Consider the following 15,699-nt stretch of genomic DNA (forward strand, 5'->3'; position numbering starts at 1 on the left):
TTTTGGTTATTTGGTAATGCTAGTTTTTATGTTGTTTTTTGGTATGAATTGTTGGCCTCATATGAAGGGGTTTGGTTATTATAACTGTTATGTTTATTTGTACTTTAAAGTCTTTGAAATTACGAAAGAGAATTTTAGAATTCTCCCTCTATTTGCAAGTTATACTACAGGTACCCTAATGACATGGGCTACAGTTTGTCGGATACGGTAGTAGTAATCTGCTTTACACGGGTGTAACGGTAAGCAATAGCTAGTGATATACTTGCACTTACTTGATATAGAAATATGTGAGTTTTCTTGTAATTTCATCACATTTTTAATCAATATACTTTGTTATTTACCAACTTGGGTTTCATCATCATCATCATCATCTCAGCCATAGGACGTCCACTGCTGAACATAGGCCTCCCCCTTACATCTCCACAGATACCGGTTGGAGGCGACCTGCATCCAGTGTCTTCCGGTTTGGGTTTTCAAAACACAAACTTGGGTTTGTTTACCAAGCAATTCCCCACTCCTAAAAACCTTCAATAATCACAATGGTAACATTACTAAAATAGCCAATACGTAGCATTGCTTTTAAGCTAAAACTTCAGCACGTCACGAGTGCACTAAGTTCCCGTTAGTAGCAGCTGTAAATCTACCCCCTTAGGCCTCTGCCTCGAATTTTGCGGGCAGCGGGGCGGCAGCGGCGGCGGCGCGGGAGCGGGGCGGGCAACGGATACCTGTTCTCGAAACTAGCGGGCAGATCGCGCGGCACTATAGCAGTGTAGTGTTGTGTTCTGTTGTGTAATGCAGATGCCCACCGCGGGCGGTCACCGCTTGACTGGAGCGCACCGCTCGTTGCCCGCCGCCGCGCCGCTCCCGCGCCGCTGTATTCGAGGGCCGGTCCATATGAATATACGCGTAAGATCCTGCCGCTCCCGCGCCGCCGCCGCTGCCGCCCCGCTGCCCGCAAAATTCGAGGCAGAGGCCTTACGGAGAGTCGTGACGTTACTATACATTAAGTATACGTTACCACGTTGCTATAACTATACTTCTATACTAATATTATAAAGCTGAAGAGTTTGTTTCAACGCGCTGATCTCAGGAGCTACTGGTCCGATTTGAAAACTTATTTCAACGTCAGTTATCGAGAAATACGAGAAACTGTTATCTCAGGACGCGGGTGAAACCGCGGGCGGACGCTAGTTATATACAAAAAATAAAGATTTGATTGTTTGAATCGATAGCCTCCGGGACTACTGAACCGATTAAATAATTCTTTCACTGATAGGAAGTTACAATATCTGCGCTGTTTTGGTAATGTAAGAAGTTTCCCCGAGATGCGAGTGAAACCGCGTGGTACAGCTAGTTAACTATACATTGCTATACATAGCTATATGTATAGCTATATAGTAGACGTGTGTGGGTATGTGAGACGCTAGACGCCGCTGTGCTAGAGACGAATGACGAGCAGTGGTTTTCAGGGCTGGCGCGAGAGGAAATGAATATTGGTGACAAAAAAAAAATAACTGAAAATAGTTAGCAGAAATGTCAATTAAATGTAAATAAAGTATAGTTACTATCACATTTTGTAATCTATTGTAGATGATTTTTACATATTCCATATCATTTTATCATATTCTCATTGTTTAGACAGTGTTGATGATGTTGATTAAATAAAAAACTATTCATCAAAATAACGTTTTTTCTCGTATGATTTTGCGCACCATGTCAATGACTAAAATACTTAAAAATCTCTTGATCTAATTCTCCAGAGTATTGTCATTGTTTCTGCTTCCATGACTTTCAAGATGAACTCCTATAATTTTTTAGAACAAAATGTTCTACAAATTCCTGTAATTTGAGTAGTGTCAGCCCTGTGCGCTACTCGGCAGTAGCCGGTTGAGTGGGTGGGCGCCCTAAAAGCGCCGCTAATGCATCCGACGCGACCGTTCACGCCGCGCCCCACTCGCCGAGCTACTTGCTACTATGCCACTAGCTAGTTATACTACTTATATGTTTAGTAGGTACTGAAGTTTTAGATTTGATATGGAAAAGGCAAAATTTTCAAGAAAAATGCTAGATTTTATTGTTTATGTACTACTTGAAAATATTTTTTTCGAAGTTGATATTACTATAATATAATGCGAGTTCACTCTGATTTGAACTCGCTCGACTGCTTGCCGCTTGCTTGGTCTTATTTGTGTCTATGTAATAATACACATTACACTTTAAAGCCTAACTTCTAGATCCAGTTTCTCAAACATTAGGTGTAGTATTTTGGTCCTGCTGTGTTCAAGTCATGGAATACACGTTCGTACAGGATTTTTACGCAACATACGAACTATGCTTCGTTTAGACACACCTGTACTCACTTTAATACTTGGACTAGTAACTGATTCTGACTGTCTTGTCTGTAAACGCCGTTTAATTTTTTCTTAAAATCAAGGTCCAAAGATTCGCGGTAATTACATCTCAACTTTCACGCCAGTAATTAAAACTTGGCTTCATAAAATCATATTAAACACAAGGACTCGAATAACCAGACGTTTCTGAAACAATGATACACAATAATAATTTCCGCTAAACTATAAAGATTTTTATCTCAATTCGCTACCGTGTACAGAAATAAAAATAATATAATCCCAGAATATACTTACCGTAAGCTTTTACTGTGTGTTGTAAAATAAATAATAAAAAAAATATAAGTCGGACCTCTAATTAGGCAGTAACCGACTCTTCGATACAAATTCTGTAGTCGTTATATAAATAAAAAAGGTTTTTTAGCCTCGCTTATCTTTGAGGACGGTTCTAAGATATCGATGGGACTTTACATTTCTGTGTTCTTTTTGGGGTTAGTACGCATAATTCTTGTTTAGATTACTTGGTTATAAAATGATTTTGTTTCTAATAGTAAAGATAGTGGTATTTTTGTGACTTTCTTAAAGTCTGTGTAATATTGCTACTGGTTTCATAATATTTTATGATCGCATTTTTATATGTTTATTATGGACATTTTTATGGTATAAAGCCCATTTTTATTTGTTCAATCATCATTTTAATTCATTTTGTATTTCAAAATAAATGGATTGAACTGAAATGGGACTTCAAGCAAGAGAATACACTAACTTCCTTTAAGAGTTTGAGATATACTCTAAGACAATCACACTAATGTCCTTACTTTCAAATGCAGTTAAAACGTAGAATAATACAATCACTTATACAGCGCATTGTTTCACAAAAAGCGTATTAACGGATTTATTTTAATGTTCATCCTTACGACTTCGCAACGCCCGTACAATCTCGGGCAATAAAAAATGTTATTAAAAACTCGCCAAAAAGCATAATTGTTGCATATTTGCAATAAAAATAAAATGGAGAATTTTAATCTTATGCAGTTCCGTAACAGAATTGCTCGCTGATAAAACGCGGTTCGCTCTACTGCGGATTGTGGCGAATAAAATAAATTACATTTGGATTGTTGAAACGTTTTCCAAAATGCTCACTTTCTTTGCCGCCGAGTAGTTTAGTTTAAAATAAATATATAATAATTTTACACCTGTTTATTTTAGGCAGAGGACGGTTATTGCGTCTTCAGATTTGGCGCTAATTTTAAAGACTAATTCTGCCAGGAATAGTGAATTTATTTTGCCATTAAAATGCCTTAATCCAGATTCGATATTGTAAATAAATTACACCATATTCTCGTTCTTGTTATTCCATCTGGATTTGTACTTTCGCTCAAAAGACGCTCAACAGCCAAATATAGAAGTATGATGACAAGTAAAAATGTGTGTAATTCTCCAATATGGAAAGTAAATAAAAGTACATAAAAGAAATGTAATATGGTGTAGGTTTTACGCTCCCACTCGCTCTTCGAGTGGCCTCCAACTGTTTTAGATGTCATAAAACGCGAAACAGCTTATAATATTCAGACAAAGTACTACCGGCACTTTTGACAGTCTTTCTTACCCTTGCAATAAGGCATAAAGAAGTTATATGTAATCTTTGATGAGATTTCATAGTATGTTACATCCTTTACAGGTGTACCCGTTTCTAGTAAGACTATTACTAATGTTTAATAGTACTTATTAATACGGGCAGGAAGTTGTATTAATTTTTATATGCAACTAGCTTCTGCCAGCTGTTTCACCCTCATCCCGTGGGAACCTCTGCACGAACCCGGATAAAAAGTAGCCTATAGCCTTCCTCGATAAATGGGCTATCTAACACCGAAAGAATTGTTCAAATCGGACCAGTAGTTCCTGAGATTAGCGCGTTCAAACAAACAAACAAACAAACTCTTCAGCTTTATAATATTAGTATAGATAAAATTTGCCGGTAGTTGGAATTGGTACAAACTGTAAAGTTGTGCTTTTTGACACATTATAGCTTTTCGCGACCTGCTTCAGCTCATTTTAAAGTCTTCGATTAGAAACAGTGCATCGGAAGATATTTTTGAATTTCAAAAATTACGAATGTAGTTGATATAACTTCTCTTCCTAAGCATAAAAACTGTGATGTAGACCCTTTATTAATCATACAAAAACTCATCATCATCACTGGCCTTTTACATCTATAAAAGATGATTTAAGCTGCATCCGTGTCAAGTTGCTTGGTTTTGTCACTTGCCCTGATGACTAACAAGGCCTATGCGAGAGCGACAGCGCCGAAAAACTCATCAGTCCTATGAATATCCACACAGAACCAGATTTTGCAACTACGACAAAAATTAATCATTATCTTAGTGGAGATCGAAAATATAAACTTTATTAGTCGCAATTAAAACCCGCTTATTGAATCGTACAGCCGCGGCAATGTTAATTGGTCTTTATCGCTCACGCCATCTTGGATTTTTTTTCGAAATTCGAAGTGTGTTCGTTTTTTTTTCTCGTAAATCTAGTTCTTTATTAGGGTCGGGTGACATTGTTCTGATAACATCTTTTTCCGATATTTGGGATGCGGATTTTTTGTAACGGCTAAGGTTATTTATGATATCTAATGGGCACGGGGGCTTAGCCGGGAGTGAGCCACCGGCTGTTGTCGAAGTATAGGTGTTTTGAAGTTAATTTGAATGTGATATACTAATAAGTTTCTTGGGAAGTGAAATATTTTTGAACTTGGTTACAAAACACCAGTAGCTGTGTCCACCTTATTTCTTAAGATCTATTGTGATACCCAGATGTTCAAGTGATCGACATGGGTCCTTAGAAATTGTTAGATAACGTTGCAAAAGGTTTTCTAATGCTTTTTTATTATGTATCAGTATAACTATGTATTTTTTATTATTTATGCATAAATGATCATAATGTTCCTAATCAAACTGAAGTTTTGACACATAATTTGTACTCTGTTCAGTAACAAATATTTTACTGGTGCAAGCACACTCGCCCGTTCAAACGCGCCTTAGCAACACCTCAGTAGTAATTAGTGACACCGAATTGACGGAACATCTTCGTATCGTGTCGTGTGTATAAGTCACACTGCAATAATTACGTACACATAATTAAGCGAAAAGCTCACTCGCCCGTTCAAACGCAGCATAGTAACTCAACAATGTCTGACATCGCGTGGAATATGTACAAAATGTACATAGAGGTAATAGTAGTGGAGTTTGCGGACTACTGTAGCTTACTACTGTCTTATACAAGGACTGGTCTCAATGTTAAGGGGTTTAGGGGTCCAGAAGTTACAAATCACCTGCCAAGAAAGGAGGCATAGCAATAATTGATTCGTAGATGCTATAAGGCATTTGTTCTATGTTCCCTAAATGAGCTAAAACATAAAACTATACACTTGAATATATTATTTGTAAGTGTCATATTCATTTGGTAGAGCATCTTTCATTCATCGTTTTAATGGGAACAATACTTTGCAGTTTTATACAAATTGCATAGAAAGTAAACGTTTGACAGTTCTCCAAAGCATTGAATTTGCGGAGTTCTGTGTGATGCTCTTGCTCTTTGTGCTTTTCTATGTTTTCAACTTTGTTTATTCCAACAACAATGGTTAAAACAATCTTCTCTCTTCCCTAGGAAAAAGACCTCCACGCCGACCAACGCGACATGGATCTAGCGCGGCAGCTCAGCGACTGCCTCTCAGTGGCCCTGGACTCCGTGCTGTGTTCCACTCACCTGTATGAAGAGACCAGTGATACCAGTGCTGAAGACCTGGAGCTGCTCACCACGTTGAGGAGCAGGGCGCATCAGCTGATCAGGTATGTGGAGATAGAATGAGATTTATGGTGGATTCAATAACCTATCTTTGTAATTTGAGTTTGTTTGTACGGAGATCTCCAGTAAGCAACTGAACAGATTGTTAGGTTATTGAAATCCGCCTGAAATCATTGCGTAATATTTAATATCAACTTCTAACGGCCATTTTTACAATATACGTTATACCTACATATGGTGCAATACTATTGATTTATCTAGGTAACCCCTAAAAATTTTGCTTGTCAATTATGACGACGATGAAAAGGAATTAATAATTGTATTTTTTTTTAATGTACCTTGAACATCAGCCGAAGTTGAGCTTCTCACCTCAGGAGGTCATTTATGTTATATCTTCTGAATTAATGTTTAGCTGTAATTAGTAGCTCACTATATTTAGATTTAACAGGTAGGTAATGGTTTGGGAGCCAGACATTTTCAAAACCAATCTTACCAACTGCAGTTTTAATAAATAGACTATCGCTCTATAAAACTGGAAGCTGAACCCAACACAACCAAAAATAACATCACTTCAATTATAATTTCTTTCCACGCATTTCCATCACATAAGCAAACACTCGAAACTAGTTTATTTTTGTTCGCATAGAAAAATAATAAAAAAACTGCCTCCCACTTTGCTCCCTCTACAAATTACTAAGGGAGGGACGCATTACACAAATTAGATTATGTCTTTGTAAATGTATGGTGAGAATATCCAAGGACATGCCGTGAAGATGGTGGTATGATGTTGATTCATTATGGTAGGAAATTCTGATTATGGAGGTGTATGTTATGAAAGTAGCTTGTGGTTTCACCTATGTATGGTGTGTAATAATTCGTGTAATTGGATAAAAAGTAGCCTGTAATTCTTGAGATAAATGAGCTATCCAATGCTGAAAGAATTTTAAAAATCGTATTACTAACTGGTTCCTATATTATATTTCGCATTTTTTCCCCTTTAATAATTATTTCTGTATAATGTGCCTAATTTTAAGTGTGTGTATGCGTCTATTGTTGCGCAATAAAATTTATTTTCTTTCTTTCTTTCTTTCCTGAGATTAGTGCTTCAATCGAACAAATAATCTTCCGCTTAGAGTTCGCAAAACAGTTTATATTGCGAAGAATACAATTTATGTATTTCCCAGAATTCTCATTCATGATTATTTTCGTGGTTTTGAAACTTATTCCTTTAACTAGATACCTATAAACCAATAAATTCTATGCTTATAATTGTTGAGTTGCCAGCAAAATTTTTGTTGACACAAAACTCAAAGCCCGTCCAAAATAATAAATAAAAACATTTAATAAGTTAAAAAGCCCGTCACGTCACAACGAACACAATAAGCTAGACTGAGCTCTCTGTGTTATGTAGGCGTCAATGCGAGTGCAGCCGGGGTGCGTTTTAATTAATACTGATTGATTTTGTGAGGGCACAGTAGCTGCGGTGCATTGTGGGCAAGTATTAAAGGTATTAAAAAAATCTAAAACACGTGACGAACGTCTGTTTAACTTTTTTTTTATTTAATTAAGATACAATATTTGGAACTTGTAGTCAAATTGGGGAGAATAATTAGCATAAAGTCCAGCATTTTATTTTTGCGGTTAGTGTTTTTAGGAAATTCTATGTAAACATTTTTACAGTAGCATAAGTTCATTGAACAGCCGCAGCAGCAGCAACAACATTAGATTGCAACAGCCACGCCAATCATTACACGCTACCTTGAATAATTATGCAGTATGCACAAAATATCGTGCAATTCCGAAAGCTTAAAGATACGTTTCAAATGAAGCAAAATATTGTATACTTTTATATTGATTTTATTAAAATCTGTTTATTTACTCTAGTCTTCTGTTTTCCCTAATTACTTTGCTCATGTCAACACACAACTGAAGGGGTGTAAAACTTTTCCTTTAATTAAACATGTCATTGCGTACAGTTGACCTGTTCGAAACTTCGAATACACAGTACAGTGCAGTGCCCGCTCACAATAGCGTTGGCACTCCATTGTGTCCATATGTGCGCCGGATTTACTTGCAACGCACTGTAATGCGACATAGAATATAGAATATGTAGAGAGGAATGTGGAATCTAGGTGTCGGATTGCCGTCCCATCGAGCTATGAGAGTGAAGGAATAGTGAGTGCACCTGTGTCTGCGCAAATGCTTGTGCACTATAATGAAACATGTCATTGCGTACAGTTGACCTGTTCGAACACACAGTGCAGTGCAGTGCCCGCTCACAATAGCGTTGGCACTCCATTGTGTCCATATGTGCGACGGATTTACTTGCAACGCACTGTAATGCGACATAGAATATAGAATATGTAGAGAGGAATGTGGAAACTAGGTGTCGGATTGCCGTACCATCGAGCTATGAGAGTGAAGGAATAGTGAGTGCACCTGTGTCTGCGCAAATGCTTGTGCACTATAATGAAACATGTCATTGCGTACAGTTGACCTGTTCGAACACACAGTGCAGTGCAGTGCCCGCTCACAATAGCGTTGGCACTCCATTGTGTCCATATGTGCGACGGATTTACTTGCAACGCACTGTAATGTGACATAGAATATAGAATATTTAGAGTGGTAGGGCACAGGCCTCCTCTCACCCCTTTCTCCTTCTCCGTGTGAGAGGAGGACTGTGCCCAGCAGTGGGACGATAAAAAGGCTGTAACAGAACAGAGTGGTAGGGAACGTAGAAACTGTCACACGTATTTTTTTTTAAACAGCTTTAAAGGCCTTCGCCAAGCAAAGGAGATTTGACCATACCTACTCATCACGTTGGGCATGCGTGTTGGCGACGATGGTTTGCCCCCTTCAACCACCTCTTTTAAATATTTGTGACTATGTCATGCTATAGGTCATGCTTCTTGGCTCAATAGAGATGTTAGGAACCTAAGGCTCGTATTTGTGTTGGTTAATGACATTTAGTCATATAGGGTAGATTGACAATTCCCATCATCTTTACAGCACCGACACAAGCACTACTTAAAAAACTTTCTCTGTAGTTGCAAAGAGAACCAGGTGGCCTACACAAACTACCCACAACCTAAACCCAATTACCCATCCACCTAATAAAATTAAAATATGATTATCGCCACGTGCGGCCACTCTGTCACTCCACCCTACTCTGTGGCGCGCGACATCGATGCTCGCCAGATTACAGACGATTATCGATTCAATCGGATAGCATCGAGTTAGGGTTGTAAGATGTAATAAATTAGCGGTGTTTGTTGCCATATGCGAGGAGTGCTCATGTTTTTAGATAAGGTATGTTCTGTGTGCTTTCTGGATTAGTATTTATCAGTTACTTACTTTCAAGCCCGGTTTCACTCGCGTCCCGAGATAACTGCTTCCCGTAGCCGGCTGGCGACAAAAACTATCCTATATCCTTCTCCCGGGTCTAAACTACCTCCTCTCTAATTTTCAGCTTATACGGTTCAGCCATTTTTGAGTTATAAATAGAGTAATGCCACTAATACAATTTTATTCTGTCATTCCGCCATATTCTGTGTCATTGATGCTCGTCAGATTACAGACGATTATCGATTCAATCGGACAGCATCGAGTTAGGGTTGTAAGATGTAATAAATTAGCGGTGTTTGTTGCCATATGCGAGGATTGCTCATGTTTTTAGATTAGGTATGTTCTGTGTGGACATGTTTTTAGATTAGATGTGTTGAGTTTGCTTTTCTGTATTACTGGATTACTATTTATCAGTTATTTACACCTATCTATTTGACAGGGACTTTCTATGTATAATACAATTATTATTTGTATTAAGCAGCACATTGCTGTATTGCGGGGTTTGATACTCAAAAGCTGCTGTAATTGTAAGCATGTAATCAAGATGTCGTCAATATTTATACTTATCTGTTAAACAGGTTGTCTTCAAACGATTATAAAATATAAATCATCCATTAGACTGCTGTCTAGTATAGTTCATTTTGCATCATTATAATCGTACTGTTCAAGCCTGTACATAAAAAAACTCTTTCTAGTAAATAGTATTTCGTTAGAGCCTGCATAGGAAAGGAATATTTACTACATATGAAAGCTAGTTTTCAGAAGTGAATGCGAACGCATTGGTTTTGACGTTAATTTTCAACATTACATAAGCCAATTAGATACCTACAGTGCATTTATTACGTGACTTATGTTCAGCATTCGTCTCACTGCACCCTTAAACCACTCCAAACCTAGCCCCACACAAAAGGGTTTTCATTCAATCAAATACCCGAGTATCGAGAACCCATTGTAACGTAACGGAATCGAATTAAACTCTCGACGGCTACTCGATAGAGTTGTTAAACTCTTCATAGGAATGCTCAGATTTCTGAACGCCTTTTCTACTTGCTGTTAATGGGGGCGTAATTGGTGTTATTTGGGGGTACCTATTGATTTTTAGTTTGATTGGTCTTTTAGTTTAGATTTTTCATGTGTTTGAAGTTGGTATAGTCTTGCTCGTGGTAAAGTAATAGCTGAAAAGCTAAATAGTTGAAATTTGTTCGTTGAGGCTTGTCTGGCCATGGTTTATGACTGGTACATAGATTGCTATCCTTGATCCAGCATGAAGTACATAACGTAGGTTCGGTTTCTGACTTCAATGAAGTCACTTTTGGGCCTATGATTTAATCCAGGTTTATCAATCGCTTCGTATTGACAATATTTTGTATTATTATTTACAGGTAGATAAAAAGTTAAGTTTTATATGAAAATTAAAACAAACTCGATCCATTTCCCACTTCCAACAACATAGCCTATGATCCTTATAAAATTAACTAACGCTATAAATTAAAAGGCCAAGGCCGAACCACTCATTATAATTGCTCCCCAAATGAATTTGTCGTCAGTTTGCAAAGGAGAACTTCAATCTGGCGACGTGCCAGTAAGCCGCTTTGTAATTAGACGGCATGTCGCTAGCCCGATGGTTGAGCGCCGCCCACCGATTGGTATTAAAAAGTCGCCTCGTTAAGTAAATGAAAACAGCCCAGTACCCCGTGGTGGTGGGTGTGGTGGGTCTGGAAGGGGTTTTATAAGCGGAGCGGGTAAACATTTACTTGCTCCGGTAGGTGACCACAGGAGTAATGCGAAATGCGTGACCCTGTTGATGGTTATTTGTTGAAAGTCTCAACTATGGAATCTAATGAGATGGTTCTTAGGCTGAAGCAACGATTGCCCTGAATTTCTAAAGAATTTTGTTTAAGTCATAATTAGTGAAATGCTGCTGTTCTCAAGATATTCGCACCATTTTTACGCATAAACATACCATTTTCTTTCTAGTATTTCTCGATTATTTCCCTCCTCTCCAGTCTGTTTCAGCTATTTTTATGTTAGATTTGAAATTCAGTCTCCTAGAATGCCAATAACATTACATGAAAGTATTGCTTTACTTACAAAAAAAATGTGAACAGAGTGCCTAGTGCGAGTTGAACAAAATTTTGCGAATGACTTCACTGTCGAGTTTAGCGAGTCAACTTCAAACGAACCGAATGCAATATTTAAGCGAGTGCGAGTTGCCATCTCGCAAATTACTCGCATCACGTTTCCTCACGGCGAATAGCGATGATCATTTTTGTTAGGTTGGTGTTCCGTTCGCTTGGTGGGATAAACCTACCAAATTTAGAAAGACGTCATTTTAGCGTGTAATCGTATGGGACGACTGTCTTTCAAAATTTTTGGGGTTATTGTTTGGATGTTTTGTTTATGTTTGACGCGACGCCCGAAAAAAGTTTTTAGTTGTTTTAATTTAATTAATTTAAAATGAAGACAAGTTCTTGTCTAGCACCTGGAGTGCTAGGGAAGCTTATATATTTCTATGAGTCAGAACCTCAGTTACTTGTTCTAAATACACACTGCACATTTTTGGGATACGTGCTTTGCTTCTCTAATTGGCCTTTGATAGGATCCAGTGGCAAAAAAGAATAAAGCGGTAAGCACCTGCAAATAAAAGAAGGAGAAAGTTTCTTCAATCATATACATACCTAGTTTTGTTTTGGAAATTGATATTGTAACTTACATGAATTGATAAATAGGTACCTTATGTTCCAAGGAAACACGTAGAGTGGATTTTAGATTTGTGCTTTGTCTCAGTTAACTGCACAAAATCTTGGACAATCTATATCTGTCTAAATTGCGTCTCCGTGAGGTGAACTAACGAATTAAAAAATGCGTAAGCTCTTGCCCCAATTCTGGCGCTTTTGTTGCGTTCATCTTGGGCCTTTGCGGCCGCAAACATCCTCCGAGCAAAGAAAAAGCGTCTTGCCATATTTTTGGTATTATTTTCACTAAATAAAAACTTAATTGTTGATATACGAATATCTCCTCACTTCACTTTCCCCACAAAAATCTTCGTGAGAACTTTTTGGTTAAATTCGATCGCGTTTGTATTTATTTACTATTCGATCTGTCAAAATCTGAATCTCGCACTCGCATCACGGCAGAAATAAACCAATCCCGTGCCTGTCACGTTCACTTGAGAGTCCGAGCGATTCGATTTCGAAAATTTGTAAACTGGCACTCGCTACTTTAGGTTCCAATTTTTGACACTAGGCGGAGCTGTTTTTGTTCCATACAAATCTTAGTATACGCGCTCTCATGTGAGTCCGTAAATAAATTCACGAAAACTCGCACTAAGCACTCTGGAAACTTCAAATCGCTCTCACTGGAGCCTCCCCTGTCCCATCATTTCACAGGGACATTTTTAATTTATTAAAAACGTAGCCCGATGATTATTTGATATTCAAAGTCAATATTTATTTTTTATTAGCGTCCATTTTGTTTGATCTGTATGTAGTGTTTGTTCCCGTTGATTGTTTTTCTGTAATTTGTATGTAGTATGTGTATGTACCTCTTAATTGCTTATGTGCTCCTGGTATTCTGTAGCACTTAGCCTGATTAGTTTTGTGAGTGACACACTGACATACATACAGGAGTGACTTAGATACGTAATTAAGTGTTAAGTAGAGCTAGTGTAATTAATGGTGTTATTAACACTTAGATCTGTTTTGGGGAAATTGGTGAGAGAATTTTGGGAAAATGACCTGGTAAGGATAATATGCATAGAGCTTTTCCTCTTGCTTGTATAAAAAAGATTGCTTCTTGCATTTGTAAAATGTTTGTGTGTTGGGAAAAGGCTAGGATGTCAATATCAAAATTAGGTTAATTTTATAATTGTGTGTGTTCGACGAAAAGACACTATTCCAATATTGCAATTGCAACCAATCTCAAAAGAAATATATATCAACAAAATTTCACCGATGTCCTTGGCTGGCAACAAAATGTCACTAGCATGAAGCACAAACATACTCATTTCTGAACTAACCATATTTACACAGAAAAGTAAAGTAACCACTACATCTCCTACATTTCAGCTACAGAGTTCAAACATCTGCAATTGTCATACAATACTCACAACTTTATACTATGAACTTAGAGCACTTAACCAACTAGACACGACATTGCCTTGCTTTACTCAAAGGCCAAAGCGTACGAGAACTCCGCTCATATAATAAAAGGAGTGTTTAGTTAAAGATTATTTTCAGCCTTCAAAAAAAGCATTGTGTAAACATTTTATTCACCAATTATCAAGACATGCCAGCGATTATATGGTGCCTTTTCAAGGCTTTGTATTTAGGCAGTTGAAAATAGTCTTCATCTAAACTGAGCATCTCAAAGAAAGTTCTCATGTCGGTTCCATTTTTTTACACACTCTAAGAGATCAAACAATATTTATTGAATAGCGAAGGGGTGCAGGGGTGCTCTTGCTGGGGTCGCATTCAATTTGTGTGTTGTCAATGATGCGCGCTCCATTTAATGGCAGGTGACGTTTATAGTTTGTGCCCCCTGGCTCTGTTATGGATGGGTATGGTAGCTTTAATCACGGGTCCCCCCTTTATGGCAGAACTTTTTATGGCATAATCTTATTTTGCATACCAACAGTTGGCATAACCTTCATTTCGCAGAAAATCGTGTGGCATACACTCATTTCGCATAATTTAAAAACGCATAATTTTGGCAAGCAGAATCATCTTTAGGCATAAATTTCATATTCATAATATTTAAATAGTAGAAACATCATTTATTTAGCAGAAAGTTGTCAGTCAGAATTTCAAGCATGCAGAATGCAAGCAGGCATGCAGTATGGAAGTAAGCATGCAACATGGAGCAAGCATGGCTTCTGTCACGGCTCCGGCGCTGCGGGGCTCCGGCGGTACCATGCGAGCTTATCGTCGCAGATGGTTTTCACGCTCACCACCGCAGCTTCGGCTTACTGGCCGGCGAGCCGGCCAGCCTCAGCCGCGTCGGCAAGCGTTAAAACTACCTGCGCCTCAGCTCGCAGACCGCCTCGCCCCTCCGCGCCTACGCGGTTTTGAATTGCACTCTAGGGGTAGGGCAGACAAGACTACGTGGTGTCGGTTTTGCAGCGATTCGTTTTCGTAACTAGCTTCAATTTTTAATACAATGTTTTTTAATTGAAGGTTATAAATGACAATTTGCTAAATAAATTGAATCTAAATTAAATTCTTCCATCTTCATAGTACGCCAAATGAGATTATACCAAATAATAGTTTCTCAAAATATACATTATGCGAAACGAAATAATGCGAAACTCTAACTATGCCAAAAGCAATTATGCGAAATAAAATTCTGCCATCTTAAAAGTATGCAACTGTAAATTCGGGCATATAAATATTCGGTGAAACAATAATTATGCTAAATATTTTTTATGCCTTAAAAACATTCGTTGAAAAAAAATTATGCCAAGTGTGTTATGCCAAATAAAATTCGGCCAAATAAAATTCTGCCAGATAGAAGGAACCCTTTAATCACGGGTACTTATTTTTTTTTTGTCGTATGAAATGGATGAAGATGTCCCAATAGTATTGTGAATATAGTTGGGTTATGAGGAATAAATCTTGTGATAAATTAATTACTTACTTAGGTACAAGTAATAAATGACAAGACCAAAGACTTTAGGCTACCAGCCTAAAGTTTCGTCTTATAGGTAGGTACGCAATAGTGATGCTCAGCCTAAATTCACGTAATTTCGAACAAGAGCCAGATGATAATGTTTTAGTTTTTCTCTTGTTTGTAAATAAAATATCGTCTCTACTTTTCGTATTATCAGTTTGTTTCCTATTTTCTTTGTACAGTCAATCCCAAGTCGATAAACACATTCAAAAAAAGTTCTTTATACTTTGAACATCTTACGGTTCATGGTTCAGCAGTTTCACTTGAATTTATAGCACCTAATATGCTTTCTAATCCACCATGGCTTAATTTCGCCAATACTCTTTAACCCCCTTCAACTCCAAAATTGACCGATCACTATACTTGAACAGTAGCACTACATACGACGGTTAAACATGTGACATCACGATCATTGTTTGTTTAGTATCATCATCTGTCCCTATTGTCCGTATGTCACGGATACTCTATTAAAATGTACTACTGAAGGGCAGGCTGTTCTGATTCAGGTCAGGATAGGCTGGAGGCATCT

General features: G+C 37.8%; 1 protein-coding gene across 1 annotated transcript in view; it reads left to right on the forward strand.

The window, feature by feature from the left end:
- Positions 1 to 15,699, forward strand: part of LOC124642235 (S phase cyclin A-associated protein in the endoplasmic reticulum) — a 65,983-nt gene that overhangs the window by 16,620 nt on the left and 33,664 nt on the right. The window contains exon 14 of the mRNA XM_047180571.1: positions 6,021 to 6,202. Within this exon, the coding sequence (XP_047036527.1) occupies positions 6,021 to 6,202 (182 nt within the window). The remainder of the gene's footprint in view (positions 1 to 6,020; positions 6,203 to 15,699) is intronic.

Source organism: Helicoverpa zea, chromosome 24, assembly GCF_022581195.2.
Source record: "Helicoverpa zea isolate HzStark_Cry1AcR chromosome 24, ilHelZeax1.1, whole genome shotgun sequence".
NCBI classification, from domain to species: domain Eukaryota; kingdom Metazoa; phylum Arthropoda; class Insecta; order Lepidoptera; family Noctuidae; genus Helicoverpa; species Helicoverpa zea.